Below are 15,089 nucleotides of genomic sequence, written 5' to 3' on the forward strand. Positions count from 1 at the left end.
CAGATAATATAATTTAGCAAAGTGTCTCCACAAATAGCATAATTGGTCGGAGTGTTCCAATAACTAACATAATTACGCAGCGTACCCTTACATAAATTAGGCGGTATGTTCTCCCTAAGCACAAGCACAGACAGAGTGTCCCCAAGGCAATATGGCACCCAAATCATTGGACTTCACTGGTGCCTATGTAAGAAAGAGACACCATACTGTCTTTCTATCTCCATCCTTCCCGAAACCTCCCTATCTTTGGCAGCAACTGTTCTGCGTGCTTGGTGATGGTATAACACGCATCACTTTGCACTGCAGAAGACTGTCGCATTCCTGCCATTTTTCCTTCGAAGGGATCTGAGCACTGTTTTTATAAAATATATATTATACACTTCCCACTGAGGAGGTTCATGTATGGTGTGGGCTGTTAGGAAGCGGGGTGGGGGTTGGCAAGCATTAATTATCTTCAGGGGGCTGCTCTCCGCTACAGCCGGAGCAGCCCCGTGAAGTTGGCCACATGTGTACAGTTAGTTTGATTGTGGACTTGTTTATGTGCACGCAGTATTTAAATGAGTTGATGATTTCGTTGATCAGCACGTGTGTACGTACTTGCCGTGCAAAGTTCCATGTGTGTATGAGCCTTAAAATCTTTCTCCCAACTCCTTGTTGATTATAGGTATCCCCAAGTTATCTTAGGGACTGTTATATGTGTGAAAATCACAGTTCTTCTTCTGCTTACAGCAGCTAGAGTAGAAACTTACACCTTGTGTAAAAATGTAGTATTTACTTAAATCTAAAGGCAGCACAAGGTTTCCTGAAAAATCATCCTTATCTCCTGCAGTCAGAGATAAAACAGCAGTCTATTGGCAGCCTGAAGATCTCAGTGTGGTGCAATGTTACAGCTCTCATGACAAACTGAAAGTAAACCTAACAATCATTTACACATCATTTATTATTTTTTAATAATGGAGGTTGTTTTGAGGATTTATATTAGTGTACCGTATTTAAAAGCGCAGAAGAGAAATTGAGGTTGTTTTGAGGATTCATATTAGTGTGCCATATTTATTAATGCAGAAGGGAAATTTTGACTATAAAGTGCATTAAGTGTGGAGTGAAAAATCTTATACTGATTACACAATGCGCTTAGTTATATGTACTACAGGCAGCTGATCACATTGGGTGAACCACACAGATACCAAACAGATGCAGGACAATCGCACTGCACCTTTGCCCCTTGCCTATTACCCTGCGTCAGAGTACAGGCTACTATTTATAGCTCCGCCCCAAATAGTGACTTGCTCCCTGCTAGACAGGAAGTATGCCACTGTTATTCAGGCGATCAGCGCATGCGCACTGCATGGCCACCGCAACAACCCAAATAGATTGTTCCTGTGCCATAGACTCCAATGCAAGTGTGATCGAGAATTTATCGGCAGCACAGTGATGTAGTGGATATCGCTGGGTCCTGATTTTTAATCCCAGCCAGGGAACTATCTGCATGAGTGTCTATGTTCTCCCCGTGTCTGTGTGGGTTTCCTACAGGCTCTCCGGTTTCCTCCAATATCCCTACATATAAGTTAATTGGCTTTCCCCTAAATTGGCCTTAGATTACAATGAACATATGACTATGTTAGGAATTCTGAGCTCCTCTGACGGACAGTTAGTGACATGAGTATACGCTCTGTAAAGTGCTGTGGAACATGTCAGTGATGTTTAAATACTAAGGACTCATTTACACTTTGTGAGTTGCAGTGAGTTTTGACACACTGCACATAGTGTTCGTTTTACATGGTAACATGAAAGTCCCCAGACTTTTATTTTATCGTTCACACTACAACAGTGAGTTGCTGTGCAGTGCATTTTAACTCGTCAGGAGTGATTACATTTGATTAAAACTCCTGGAAATGCACAACAACTCACAAACTAATTCATGAGTTCATACATTTTAATGCGTTTCAACTCACTAACTAGTGTGAATGAGCTAATAATAATAATTAATGAAATAGAAAAAATATATCTTAAGAATTTGTTGTAAACAGCATAAGGTACAGCTGGAAATAGAGTTCTCTAGCATTTTCACCAGTGCAGTTTCTAGGCTAAAATGCACCCAGGGCGAGGGTTTAAAAATTGCGCACCCCCGGAGCAAGGTATGGGTTCCCGCAGTATAGGTTAGCCAGGTCTAGTTGCACTCAGTATAGGTCCCCCCAGTAGGTAGCCAAGAATAGGTACCCCAGTATAGGTAGCCAGGCAAAGGTGAGCCAGTATAGTTGCCCCTGGTATAGGTTAGCCAGGTAGGTGCCTCCAGTATAGGTAGCCAGTATAGTTGCCCCCAGTATAGGTTAGATAGGCAGGCGCCCCTGGTGTAAGTTAGATAGGTAGGTGCCCCACTACAGGTTAGCTAGGTGGGTGCCTCTAATATAGGTAGCCAGAATAGTTGCCCCCAGCATAGGTTAGATAGGTAGGTGCCCCCAGTATAGGTTAGTTAGGAGGGTGCCTGCAATATAGGTAGCCAGTATAGTTGCCACCTGTATAGGCTAGCTAGGTAGGTAGGTGCCCCCAATACAGGTTAGATAAGTAAGTGCCCCCAGTATAGGTTTGATAGGTAGGTGCCCCCCAGTATAGATTAGATAGGTAAGTGCCCCCAGTTTAGGTTAGATAGGTAGGTGCCCCCCAGTATAGGTTAGATTAGGTAGGTGCCCCCCAGTATAGGTTAGATTAGGTAGGCGCCCCCCAGTATAGGTTAGATAGGTAGCTGCCCCCCAGTATAGGTTATATTACGTAGCTGACCCCCAGTATAGGTTAGATAGGTAGCTGCCCCCCAGTATAGGTTAGATAGGTAGGTGCCCCCCAGTATAGGTTAGATTAGGTAGGTGCCCCCCAGTATAGGTTAGATTAGGTAGATGTCCCCCAGTATAGGTAAGATTAGGTAGGTGTCCCCCAGTATAGGTTAGATTAGGTAGGTGCCCCCCAGTATAGGTTAGATAGGCAGCTTCCCCCAGTATAGGTTAGGTAGGTCCACCCCTCCCCATAATGGAGAGGGGGAGCCGGAGCCGCGGGGAGGGCAGCCTGACCTCTCCCTAGACCACCCTCCGTGTCCCCCCTCAGATGCAGAGTAATTAGTGCAGCAGGAAGCTCTGTACACAACTACTCACCTCCCTGCGTTCCACTCGCCGCTGATCTCCTCTCGGCATAGACGCTGATACACACGCTGCTTCCGGCTAAACAAGCAATATCTCCCTCTGTGCATACACAAGTAATGAACATTCCGTACAGATCACCTGGCAGAACTAATAATGTCACCACCAGTGAGAAATTTCAGCGAGCAGAAAGATTTTACAATGAGCAAACACTGACTAACTAATCTATCAATTAATATTGTAAAAAAAAAAATAAGCAATTGTATTCATTATGTTATTTTCACTACAGTTCCTCTTTAACCCATTCAGGTTCCGTCGTTTTCACGTGAGAAATGTTCACCTCCCATTCATTAGCCTATAACTTTATCACTACTTATCACAATGCACTGATCTATATCTTGTTTTTTCCGCCACCAATTAGGCTTTCTTTGGGGGGTACATTTTGCTAAGAGCCACTTTACTGTAAATGCATTTTAACAGGAAGAATAAGAAAAAAATGGAAAAATTCATTATTTCTCAGTTTTCAGCCATTATAGTTTTAAAATAATACATGCCTCCATAATTAAAACTCATGTATTGTATTTGCCCATATGTCCCGGTTATTACACCGTTAAAATTATGTCCCTATCACAATGTATGGCGACAATATTTTATTTGGAAATAAAGGTGCATTTTTCCATTTTGCATCTATCACTATTTACAAGTTTAAAATAAAAAAAATATAGAAATATTTCATCTTTACATTGATATTTAAAAAGTTTAGACCCTTAGGTAAATATTTACATGTTTTTTTTTTATTGTAATGATTTTTTTTTATAGTAAACATTTTATTTGGGTACTTTTGGGAGGGTGGGTGGTAAACAATAGATTTATAATGTAAATGTGTGTTAATTCTTTTTTTTTTTTTTTTCAGGTGTAGTATTACTTTTTGGCCATGAGTTTGTTTACATGACGTCACTCTAAGCGTAGCACGCGCTTAGAGTGACACATCGGGAAGGAGACAGCCAGAAAAAGCACAGCTCCTGAGAGAAGCTGTCGCTTTTTCAGCGGGGGAGAGGAATCAGTGATCGGGCTCCATAGCCCGATACATTGATTCCTTGGCTACCGAATCCGCGGCCGGGAGTGCGCGTGCACGCGCACGATTGGCCGCGGGAGCGTGCGGGAGCGTGCATGGTTCCTGGACGTAGAAACTACGTCCAGGAACCAAAATAGGTTAACTTCCTTAGTGGTAACCCCGAGTCAGGCTCGGGGCCGGAAATCCACAGCTCAGAGCGGTAATCCCGAGCCTGAGTGAGTAATATGCAGTGGCTGCTGCAGATCTCTCTGCTGTATGGCACACTAATATGAATCCTCAAAACAACCTCAATTTCTCTTCTGCGCTTTTAAATACGGTACACTAATATAAATCCTCAAAACAACCTCCTTTATTAAAAAATAATAAATGATGTGTAAATGATTGTTAGGTTTACTTTCAGTTTGTCATGAGAGCTGTAACATTGCACCACACTGAGATCTTCAGGCTGCCAATAGACTGCTGTTTTATCTCTGACTGCAGGAGATAAGGATGATTTTTCAGGAAACCTTGTGCTGCCTTCAGATTTAAGTAAATACTACATTTTTACACAAGGTGTAAGTTTCTACTCTAGCTGCTGTAAGCAGAAGAAGAACTGTGATTTTCACACATATAACAGTCCCTAAGATAACTTGGGGATACCTATAATCAACAAGGAGTTGGGAGAAAGATTTTAAGGCTCATACACACATGGAACTTTGCACGGCAAGTACGTACACACGTGCTGATCAACGAAATCATCAACTCATTTAAATACTGCGTGCACATAAACAAGTCCACAATCAAACTAACTGTACACATGTGGCCAACTTCACGGGGCTGCTCCGGCTGCTTTTTGGCCACAAGATGGCGGCCATGAGTTTGTTTACATGACGTCACTCTAAGCGTAGCACGCGCTTAGAGTGACACATCGGGAAGGAGACAGCCAGAAAAAGCACAGCTTCCGAGAGAAGCTGTCGCTTTTTCAGCGGGGGAGAGGAATCAGTGATCGGGCTCCATAGCCCGATACATTGATTCCTTGGCTACCGAATCCGCGGCCGGGAGTGCGCGTGCACGCGCACGATTGGCCGCGGGAGCGTGCGGGAGCGCGCATGGTTCCTGGACGTAGAAACTACGTCCAGGAACCAAAATAGGTTAACTTCCTTAGTGGTAACCCCGAGTCAGGCTCGGGGCCGGAAATCCACAGCTCAGAGCGGTAATCCCGAGCCTGAGTGAGTAATATGCAGTGGCTGCTGCAGATCTCTCTGCTGTATGTTTTTTTCCCTATTTTTTAGGGTCTAAAAAAAATTATATTAGCAAAAAAGGCAGAGCGCTCAACAGACTCTATAAATGGACAAAATTACAGATCACAGCATATATAGGAATTTTTCCCTTGTGTTCAGCTTAAAGCTACACCTATTAAAGTTCATAAGAGTTCATCAGTTCATATTTCCTCCATTGTGGCTCGCTTAAACAATAAATGTCCAGGTCCTTTTATTGTAGTAATCATATACGCTCACCAGATCCTTCAGCCAATCCTCTCAGATCAGCAGTCAGCGCTTTTGGCCTTGCCAGCCAGCTTTCTATAGGTGTCCCACCAGCCTCCTCACGGATCCGTACATATATGGATATAAATACAAAAGCAGCAATAGTGTGATACCGTTTGAGCAATATACTATATATTGTCACTAGTGCACCCCTCATCCAATAGTGACACCCAGCGTGCCTCCACCACAGATGTAGGTGTAACACACACTTTTATGCAGATAGTGACCCAGAAACTGATTAGGAAAAGACCTTTATGAGTACTAGTGAGCGCATGGTTATTATTATTTATTTTTATAATTGTGAAAAAATTGCACTACTTTTAGACCCTAAATTCCGGAAGTAATTGTACCGCTAGGGAGGTTTTAGGGCTTAGGTTTGGTTCACACATAAAAATGTCCAGTCCTGTTCTGTCAGTTTTTGACAGTTGGCATTAATTTTGTATGTGTTTGTATGGATGTGTTCACACATAAATCTGTACACTTCCGGTCCAATCCTTTCCTGTCAGTTTTATATCAGTTTTGTATGTGTTTTTATGGCTGTGTTCCCACATGAAAGGTTTACATTTCCGGTGCAGTTAATTAAAACTGATAGAAAACTGATGCAAAACTGACAGGACAGTACTGGACTGGACGAGAAATGTACAGATTTATGTGTGAGACAAGCCTAAACTCACACTATTTTCACAAAAGCTTGGTAAAGATAGGTGTCCAGACAGCACATGTAAAGCTTACCAGGTTTTATTCAATTTATGCAAGGAGTTATGCAAACTGTGTTACTTGCTTAAAGCTTGGTTCCCACTTGAGCGGATGCAAAATGGACTTGGTAAGCAAATTAACTTAAAGGGACTCAGAGCTGTAGCAAATAGAAAGATTTATACATACCTGGGGCTTCCTCCAGCCCCATACGCTCTGATCAATACCACACCGCCGTCCTCAGTTTTCTGCAGCTCCGGTACTGGGTCCCCGCACTTCTGACAGTCGGCTCCAGTCTATGCAGGAGAAGTGTGCTCTTTGCGTATCTCTCCAGCAGCAGCTGGAGAGATACGTAGAGAGCGCACTTCTCTTACCTCAGACTGGCTCCGACTGACGGAAGTGCGGGGACCCGGTACCGGAGCTGCAGAAGGGTGAGGACGGCGGCGTGGGAGCAATCTTCATGGCGGCGGAAATAGACTTCTTACTTGAATCTCTAATAACGACCATAAATGCTCAATAATGTTGAGGTCTGGGGATTGTGGTGGCCAGATGAGATGCTCACCTTCATTATAATGTTTTTCGTGCCAGTCTTTAACAATTCTAGCTATGAATTGGGGCATTATCATTTTGAAAGATGGCATTCCCCTCTGGAAACAGTTCTTGAACCATAGGATGAACTTGGTCGCCCAAAATTCCTAAATAGTCTCAGCTGTTAATTCTTCCAGGAAGGGAAATCATTGGCCCGGCAGATTTCCAAGAAATAGCACCCCAGATCATCAAATAACCCCTGCCATGTTTTACGGTTGGGAGAAGGCAGTCTCAATGAAATTCTTCTTTCGGTTGTCTCCAAACGTACATTTGGCCAGAGGTCGGAAATAAGGTAAACGATGATTCGTCAGAGAAAATCTAATTTTTCCACTGCTCGAGGGACCAATTCTGGTGGTTTCTACACCACTCTAAAGGCTTTGAAACATGCGATTCCGATTTTTTTATACGATCAAATTTTTGATTCAGATTAAAAAATGTAGCAGCATGCAGTACTTTTTTTTAATCGGAATCAAACATCGGATCATATAAAGAATCCTTAAGGCCTTATGTACACTTTACTGTGTTTTTATTATATGATAAATCTATTGTTTTCTGGATCTGCCCTTCTTTCTTTGCTAGCTCTGGGTTATCACAGCCTCATTACTCAGTGTTGGTTTCTCCAGACCGTGTCATTTTGCCGCTCTGAAGCCATCTGTAGCACCAGTGATATTCTGCTTTCCCAGCGAATGTAAACCTGGGTTACTGTGAACTATTGAGCCTTCCTCTGAATACTGCATCTTTTGTGCTGTGGCTTGGCTGTGTCACCCTTGTCAGCATCCCCAGATTTCAGAGACAGTATCAGGCTTTTGTGGCCATAGGGGACACGACCTCAGTAAACATTGGGCGGAGGTGGTTTTTTTTTTTCTGTTTTCTTTTGAATGGAGTATTGGCAAATATACAGTATCCTCTGCAGTGATTTGTTCACTTGATGCCTGAAAACAGGATTATGAATTAAAAAAAAGCTTTTGCTGTCATGCTTCTAATGCTTTCCTAAATAAAGCAAGCTCTTTAGGGCATGCTGCGAAATAAATGTGATATTATCAAGTAACAGACATACTCGCAACATGGAGTAATGGAGAAAGGTGGTCTGGCCTAATGAATCCCTTACATTGACCATCAAATTCCTTAGATCTCAATTCAGTCAAATAGAGGGGAACCGCACTTCTTTGTTATATGGACAATATCATTCTTAGGATTCTACTTACCGTACATGGTTTATGTTGTCCAATAAGCAACCATTATGTAGGCTTCAAGGGTATTTGTTGAAGGACCTCTGTCACGAAAATCTTAAAATCTTAAAATATATGTAAACATATACAAATACATTTCTTCTGTAATGTATTTGTATATGTAAACATATACAGAAGTACATTTCTTCCAGAGTAAAATTAGCCATACATTACCTTTCTCCTATGTTGCTGTCACTTACAGTTAATAGTAGAAATCTAACAGAACTGACAGGTTTTGGACTAGCCCATCACCTCATAGGGGGTTTCAGGATTTTCTTTATTTTCAAAAGAGCTTAGTGAATGGCAGTTGCTCCGTCCAACTGCCAAAAAAGGTGTACAGTGAGCAGGCAGGCAGGCTGGCCAGCATCTTTGTATAAATCTTTTTCAAGGAGTGTCTTTATAAAGAATACAGGCCATGCTGAGAATCCCCTATGGAGGGATGGACTAGCCCAAAACCTGTCGGTAATATCAGATTTCTACTTCTTACTGTAAGTGACAGAAACATAGGAGAAAAGTAATTAATGGCTCATTTTACTCTGGAAGAATTATTATTGTTTATGTGTTTACATGTATTTTAAATTTTAAGATTTTTGCAACAGTGGTCCTTTAAGAAATACCCCTAAAGCCTACATAGTGGTTGCCAACAGTTCCCCTTAATGGGTTCCATTTTTTTTAAGCAGTGTGGGGAAAACGGAATAACTTTTGTAGGTGAAGAGGCACATGGGGAGTGTTAGTAAATAAGTAACATTCTTACAGTCTTAAAAAAATAAAGGACAAAACTTAATATTGAATTCTTCATTTACAATGTGCTTCTTTTTTTTTACCTGTTTTCTAAAGTTTTTACCTGTTTTCTAAAACTGCCTGAGTGTTCTTTACCTGCACCAATTGTTTATTTCTCAATAGGTCAGATATACACAATACAAGTGAAGTGATTTAAATGTTTTGGCTAATCAGTGTGCACTTGAATACCTCTCTCACAGTCTGACATCACAGACTCTTGTGCACAGGTGCCGCTATTGCTGGCTGTGCAACATATGGGAGCTGTGCCAGTTTCCAAGAGCTCCTTGTAAGGATTCCTCTTATGGCATGTTCTGTCCGTTGCGGTGGAGCCGCAAACGGACAGTTCTGGCTTGTCTGCCTGCATTCGGTTGTGCACTCGCAATGAGTCACATTGTCATTTGCAATTGCTCTGCAGTTCTGGGCAGCTCAGGATGCTGCCATCATTCCACCAATTGCTTGTTGCAGCTGAGCTGCGGCCAGATAACCCTGGATTTCTTGCAGGCATGTTGTTACATAATACTGCATGTATTTCCTATGGGAGTCCTTTGCATTCACAACCAGCTAGCAAATGGTAATCAAGCCAGCTCAGGATTGAATGATTACCATTCAGTTGTGTGGAGATTTGCATGCTTGCATCCATTGGTCGATGCCGGCATAAAAGTCTGTCTCCCCTTTTAGACCTCGCCCATCATAGCGATCACTATGCTGGTCTGCTGGGCACTGTGCTACTCTGTATAGTTCTGTTATTGTAGTTCAATGCAACCTTATTACTTGTGCTTTAGTTAGTTCTTGATAAATATATATGCCGACTTGCTAATATATATTTATCCATTAGTTGAGTCGTTTGTTATTTTCTTTATTCGAGTTACGGATATTTTTCAGTTGCTGTGTTAGCTAGTCAGTTTAGCACGTTTCAGTAAGTTGCGCTTATCGTGACCACCCGTGCTTAGCTAGCATAGTTGTGTTGCTATTAGTTACGTTCTTTCCTGTAGTCTTGCCTGTGTGGATGCTTGCTGGTGACTTTTGTTAGCCTGCTTGCTCTGCTTCTGTGGACGTGACTGTGAGCTGCGGTTGCTACTAGTTACGCTCCAATCTATAGTCCTGTCTTGTACCTGTCTGAATGCTTGCTATTGCTAAGGCAGCGCAACATCGCACTGCGCTGCCATTGTGTCTTATTTGTCTAGTTACGCTTCAATCTATAGTCCTGTCTTGTATCTGTCTGAATGCTTGCTATCGCAAGAGCAGCGCAACATCGCACTGCGCTGCCATTGCGTCTTATTTGTAGCGATATCGGAAGCCCAGAGCTGCAGTTCCTCTGGGCAGCCTGTTTAGCCTCTTCCATTAATCACCTACCAGTCTTGTTGCTCTGGGTGGTCAAAGTATAACCCCAAAGCATTATACTTGTGATTTGTAAACAGACAGTATTGCTTATGGACACAAGCATTACACTCCTCTAACATCATTGCTAAGTCCAGTCACTTGTCACTTTCACTGCAAGCTGCCTTATCTGTACAGCAGTCTCATTACTGGTGAAGGGGCATGTTTATTCTTTAACAGATTGTTGCAGGAGAAAAATATAGAACAGCTAGACACAGAATAGAGGTTTTAATTGATGCATCTGTAGGAATATAACAATTGAACTAGAGATAAACGCTACAATTTTCTGCTGTGGCAGACATAGACTTAAGGTGGATCATTCAGGAACAGCCTTATCAGTCCGCCAACAGTGCGCACACACGCACTACAGTCTGCTGAAAACCCGCCCAGCGGGAGGTGCCGACGGATCCGTCGTTGGCTGCTGTCGTGCGTGTGTACGCACCTTTAGGGATGGTTTATAAGTCTCTATACAGAGCAGGTTGATTCAGCATGGTGGATTTGACATTGGTGCCCCTGTTATCAGCAGGAGTTGCTTGGAGATGGCAGTGTCATTGTCCCCATCATTGACTGGTGCCTCTAATAAGGAACGCCAATAGTTCAGTTAGGGTCCCAGTTGAAGTTTTACATAGGCCCCCTTAACCACTTAGGGACCACAGGCTTACACTCTCCTAGTGACCAGGCTATTTTTTACAAATTAGTGCTCTGCAGCTTTAATAGCTCACTGCAGAGCCATACTACTGCTCACACAAATGAACCCCCCACCCTGACAACCAACAGAGCTTTCTGTTGGTGGGCTCTGATCGTTGCTGCAGCTTCTTTATTTTTATTTTTTTATTATTAATTTAATTGTGCTTTATTTCTTAATACACATGTTTATTTTTTATCTGGAAGCATATGACTATTTAATTTTGAGGCACATGGCTACTTAATTCTAATGTCTAGGGGAGCATGGCTACTAAATATATGTATATAATAAGCTATAATCGTGAGGGGGGTGAGTAGTGTTAGGATAGGAGAGTGTTAAGAGTCAAAAGGGGAAGGTTAGGACCAAAGTGGGAGGTTAGTGTTAGGTGTTAAAAGGAGGGAAGGTTAGTGATAGAATAAAGTACAAAGAAGGAATAAGAAGAGAGGTCTCTCGAAAAGTACCCAACGATCTTCCGTGCCAAAGAAAACAGACAAAGAAGGGTGGGCTTTGAATTTGACGCCTGTGTCTTGGATTATCTTTATAATAATCCTAATTTCCACTGAAATTGATATAATAAAATGAGTCATAGGCTGTCAAGAAGAGCAGCTCAGTTGTAGCTTGAATTGGTCATATGGCTGAGTAATGCAGGCAGTATAAAATGAGCAAGAAGGTTGGATAACTGTCTGCCAAGCCAACAAATAACACTGAAACAGCAGCTAACAGGCACAGACAGTAATTACCTCCAGTAGTCAGATGTAGTGGGGTGTGGACTGCACAGCTGTTGAGACTACTCACTGGATGTGGAATGCAATATTTTGGCTTGCTTGTGTTCCTCCTGAAGTATGTGAGAAGGAATTACATCTTAGTAGGCAAACATACAAATAATTGTTACCTTATGTTAGTTCCTGTGAATGGATAGATATTTATAATAGTGTTAATCAGTTGTTACCTTTGTGAATGTGAAAGAAATGCACTCTTTTAGTAGTATAGACCGTTTTGAGATCATAGCACACTTAGGAGCACCATGACAGAGCAAGTTTACTTCCCCAACAAAGCTGCTGCCGTCACCAAAACAAGTTCGGTATATTCCCTGAGAAAAAGTCTCTACAAAGCATAGTCCGTAGTAATGGTAACTGATATTTTTAGAAGGTTAATTGTTCAAATCTAGCTCATATTCTAAAAAGAAAAATGTTTCACACTTAAAACAAAGCTTTTGCTAATTTTGAAATCAATAGCCTACGTGCTCAATGTTGTTTGTTTTTTTGCTGCCATCTTGCTTGTGAGGTCAATAAAAGGGATAGTCAATAAGATGTAAATATATTTGTGTTCATCCAAATTGTAAGCAAATTGGTGATTGGCCCATTTTCAAGGTGCATAGATTTGCATACAACTTGTAATGTTCAAATCAGCACTTTTTGTACACATATAAATGTTACAAAGATTTTTTTATACAAATAGTTTTAAAAGTTAAAATAAACATACACAGGTCATACTTACCTCCCATGTAGTCTACTCATCAATCTCTTAGGGCCCGTTTCCACTAGTGCGGTGCGAATCGCTGGGATTCCACCGCTGACAAAATCGCATGCGGATGCGATTCCGCATGCGATTTTTGCCGCGATTTCGCATGCGATTTCGCATAGGCAGGCTATCAGCGATTTTAACCATGTCACTGCCTGGCTCAATGTACATTAGTTTTAGTGCGAATTCGCACGCGAAATCGCGGCAAAAACGCATGTGCGATTTCCCCTATTAAATACATTGCCTGCGAATCGCCTGCATTCCACACGCAGGCGAAATCTGCAGGCCCTACCGTGCAGAAAAATCCTGCACAGAAAAACGCACCAAAAAACTGACAAGTGGAAACAGTCTCATCCACTTGTATTGGTTATGCGAATCCGCATGCAGACAACGCATGCGGATTCGCTCTAGTGGAAACGGGCCCTTACTCCTCTCCCGCATCATGTTTGTCCACTGTGATCGATGGAATCCTCTGTCCTCCATTTTAAACATGGCATTGACCTTGTTACAGCTTCCCAGGTCAGCACACTGTTGAACTGTAATATTGCCCACTTGAGACATCGGGAAACATGGACATTACCCTGCTTATCAGTTGTCCTTTGAGTTATAACTGACAGCAACTGATATATAACTGACATAAACTGATATATTTTAGTTCTGACAAAATCTTGTCAAACCTGTTAGGAATCATTTTTACAAGAAACAATGAACTGACAACAAAGCATTTGCAGGTACATCATGTAATTATTTTATTGGTTTGGGTTCACTTTAAGTATTATTATTTACTGACATTCGTAAATGTGTATTTATTTACTTATATTCATAAATGTATGTATGTAAAATGCATAAGCATGAAAGGATGGGTATTTTTTCTTTTGTATGAATATCAGCAGCTATATTTACGCACATACTTGGTCATAGGTAATGTTAACTGTGTATTGCTTTTTGTCTCTCTTAGGATTGATATCTTCAAATATGTCATCTATGGGGTAGCAGCCGCCTTCTTTGTCTATGGAATATTGCTGATGGTAGAAGGATTCTTCACAACCGGAGCCATCAAGGACCTCTATGGAGATTTCAAAATCACCACTTGTGGCAGATGTGTGAGCGCATGGGTATGTCCATGTTCATTAAACTTAAAAAGGCACTGTAATGATAAAAAGTAGATTGTTTTACATGATTCAGGCAACCCAATTGGTATGTAACCCTTCCCTTAAAATAACTTTTCAGCACTCTGCAATATAAAAAGGAGATGAAAAAAGTACTGTCAAAATTATTCTAGTATTGTCTTTCTGGTGGCTTAAAAGGCATTTTATTGATTGGGTGTGAAAATATCACCTGGGAAATTTTTGTGGTGCCATTGACTGCCATGCAATTGTGCTGTGTGCAATACCGCTCGTACCACTCAGCAAACCCGCTGCAGCTTCTGCGTCAGCTGAACTACATCTGTCACATTCGCAACTGCAGTGGGGAAGTGGCAAAGGAGGGCGATGCAACACCATAGTGTGAAAGGGGCCTTATCCCTGGGTCAGGGGTAGTGTTGGCGGTTGGCACACATAAATGCATTTGGTAACCTATTACCCATGATGCTTAGCCTTAGTGTGACCTTTTAATGTAAGGTGCACTGGAATAGACAATCAGAAGTGAGCTTGAGTGCACACATGCATACTCGTGCCTTTGTCAGTTGTTTTCTTGTGAACTTAGGTGCAGCTGCATCTTTGCATCGGGATTTGCCTAACGGGGGCAGGGCAGACCTCTAGGAGACTTCTTGCTGTTAAAGAGGAGCTGTCAGCCATACTATCTCAGAAAAAAATACACATATTGTATATAAGTAGATACATAGTTGTTCTACTTATATAACATATGTGTTGAACTGTCCACTTTTTGATTTTAGTGATTTTTCTATAGTAATTGAAAAAAAGAGAAAATCCTTCTTAGGATTTTTCATTTTGATTGTCAGGATTGAAGCCAATCCTGACATAATTTCCACCCTTACTCAATTTCCTTCGTTACTCAATGTGTATCATTGCCCACTCTCCTACCAATCTTCAGACACTCCTACCCAGCTCTGCAGTAGAAAGTGCATGAGAAATATTGGCCAATCAGGGAGAAATATTGGCCAATCAGAGAGGAACAGAGGTTTAGGAGGGGAAAACGGGAGGGAAAGAGGTTTCACCTAATCAGGCTGCATAAGTTATGTCTGAGGGGGAAGTAGAGAAGAAATAAAGAAAACCCAGCATGCCCTGCAACTTCCTTTGTGCGGCAGATGTACCAAGTAAGAGCCAGGAAAACTGGGGAATGATGTTTTATGGAGAAGAAAAGGAAGGCCTGGAACCCACTAGAGCATTTTTTTTAGTGTTTAGGGAGCGCTTTAAATCGCTAGCAATTTCCCTAAACGCTCTGCAAATGTAAATGGATGGGACGGATTCCACTACAGCAATTACGATTAAGCAAATCGCAGTTACAGGACATGCAGCATTTTGGGAGCGGTTC

General features: G+C 41.9%; 1 protein-coding gene and 1 long non-coding RNA gene across 3 annotated transcripts in view; one reads left to right on the forward strand and one right to left on the reverse strand.

Moving 5' to 3' along the window:
* GPM6A (glycoprotein M6A) overlaps positions 1-15,089 on the forward strand; it is a 222,607-nt gene that overhangs the window by 164,244 nt on the left and 43,274 nt on the right. The window contains exon 3 of the mRNA XM_068278779.1: positions 13,555-13,711. Coding sequence (XP_068134880.1) covers positions 13,555-13,711 — 157 coding nt within the window. The remainder of the gene's footprint in view (positions 1-13,554; positions 13,712-15,089) is intronic.
* The window catches only part of LOC137568689 (uncharacterized), a 225,288-nt gene continuing 223,556 nt past the window's right edge, over positions 13,358-15,089 (reverse strand). For both annotated transcript variants that reach the window (XR_011030984.1, XR_011030983.1), the window contains exon 5: positions 13,358-13,743. This is a non-coding gene — a long non-coding RNA (uncharacterized lncRNA). The remainder of the gene's footprint in view (positions 13,744-15,089) is intronic.

Source organism: Hyperolius riggenbachi, chromosome 1, assembly GCF_040937935.1.
Source record: "Hyperolius riggenbachi isolate aHypRig1 chromosome 1, aHypRig1.pri, whole genome shotgun sequence".
In the NCBI taxonomy this organism is placed as follows: Eukaryota; Metazoa; Chordata; class Amphibia; order Anura; family Hyperoliidae; genus Hyperolius; species Hyperolius riggenbachi.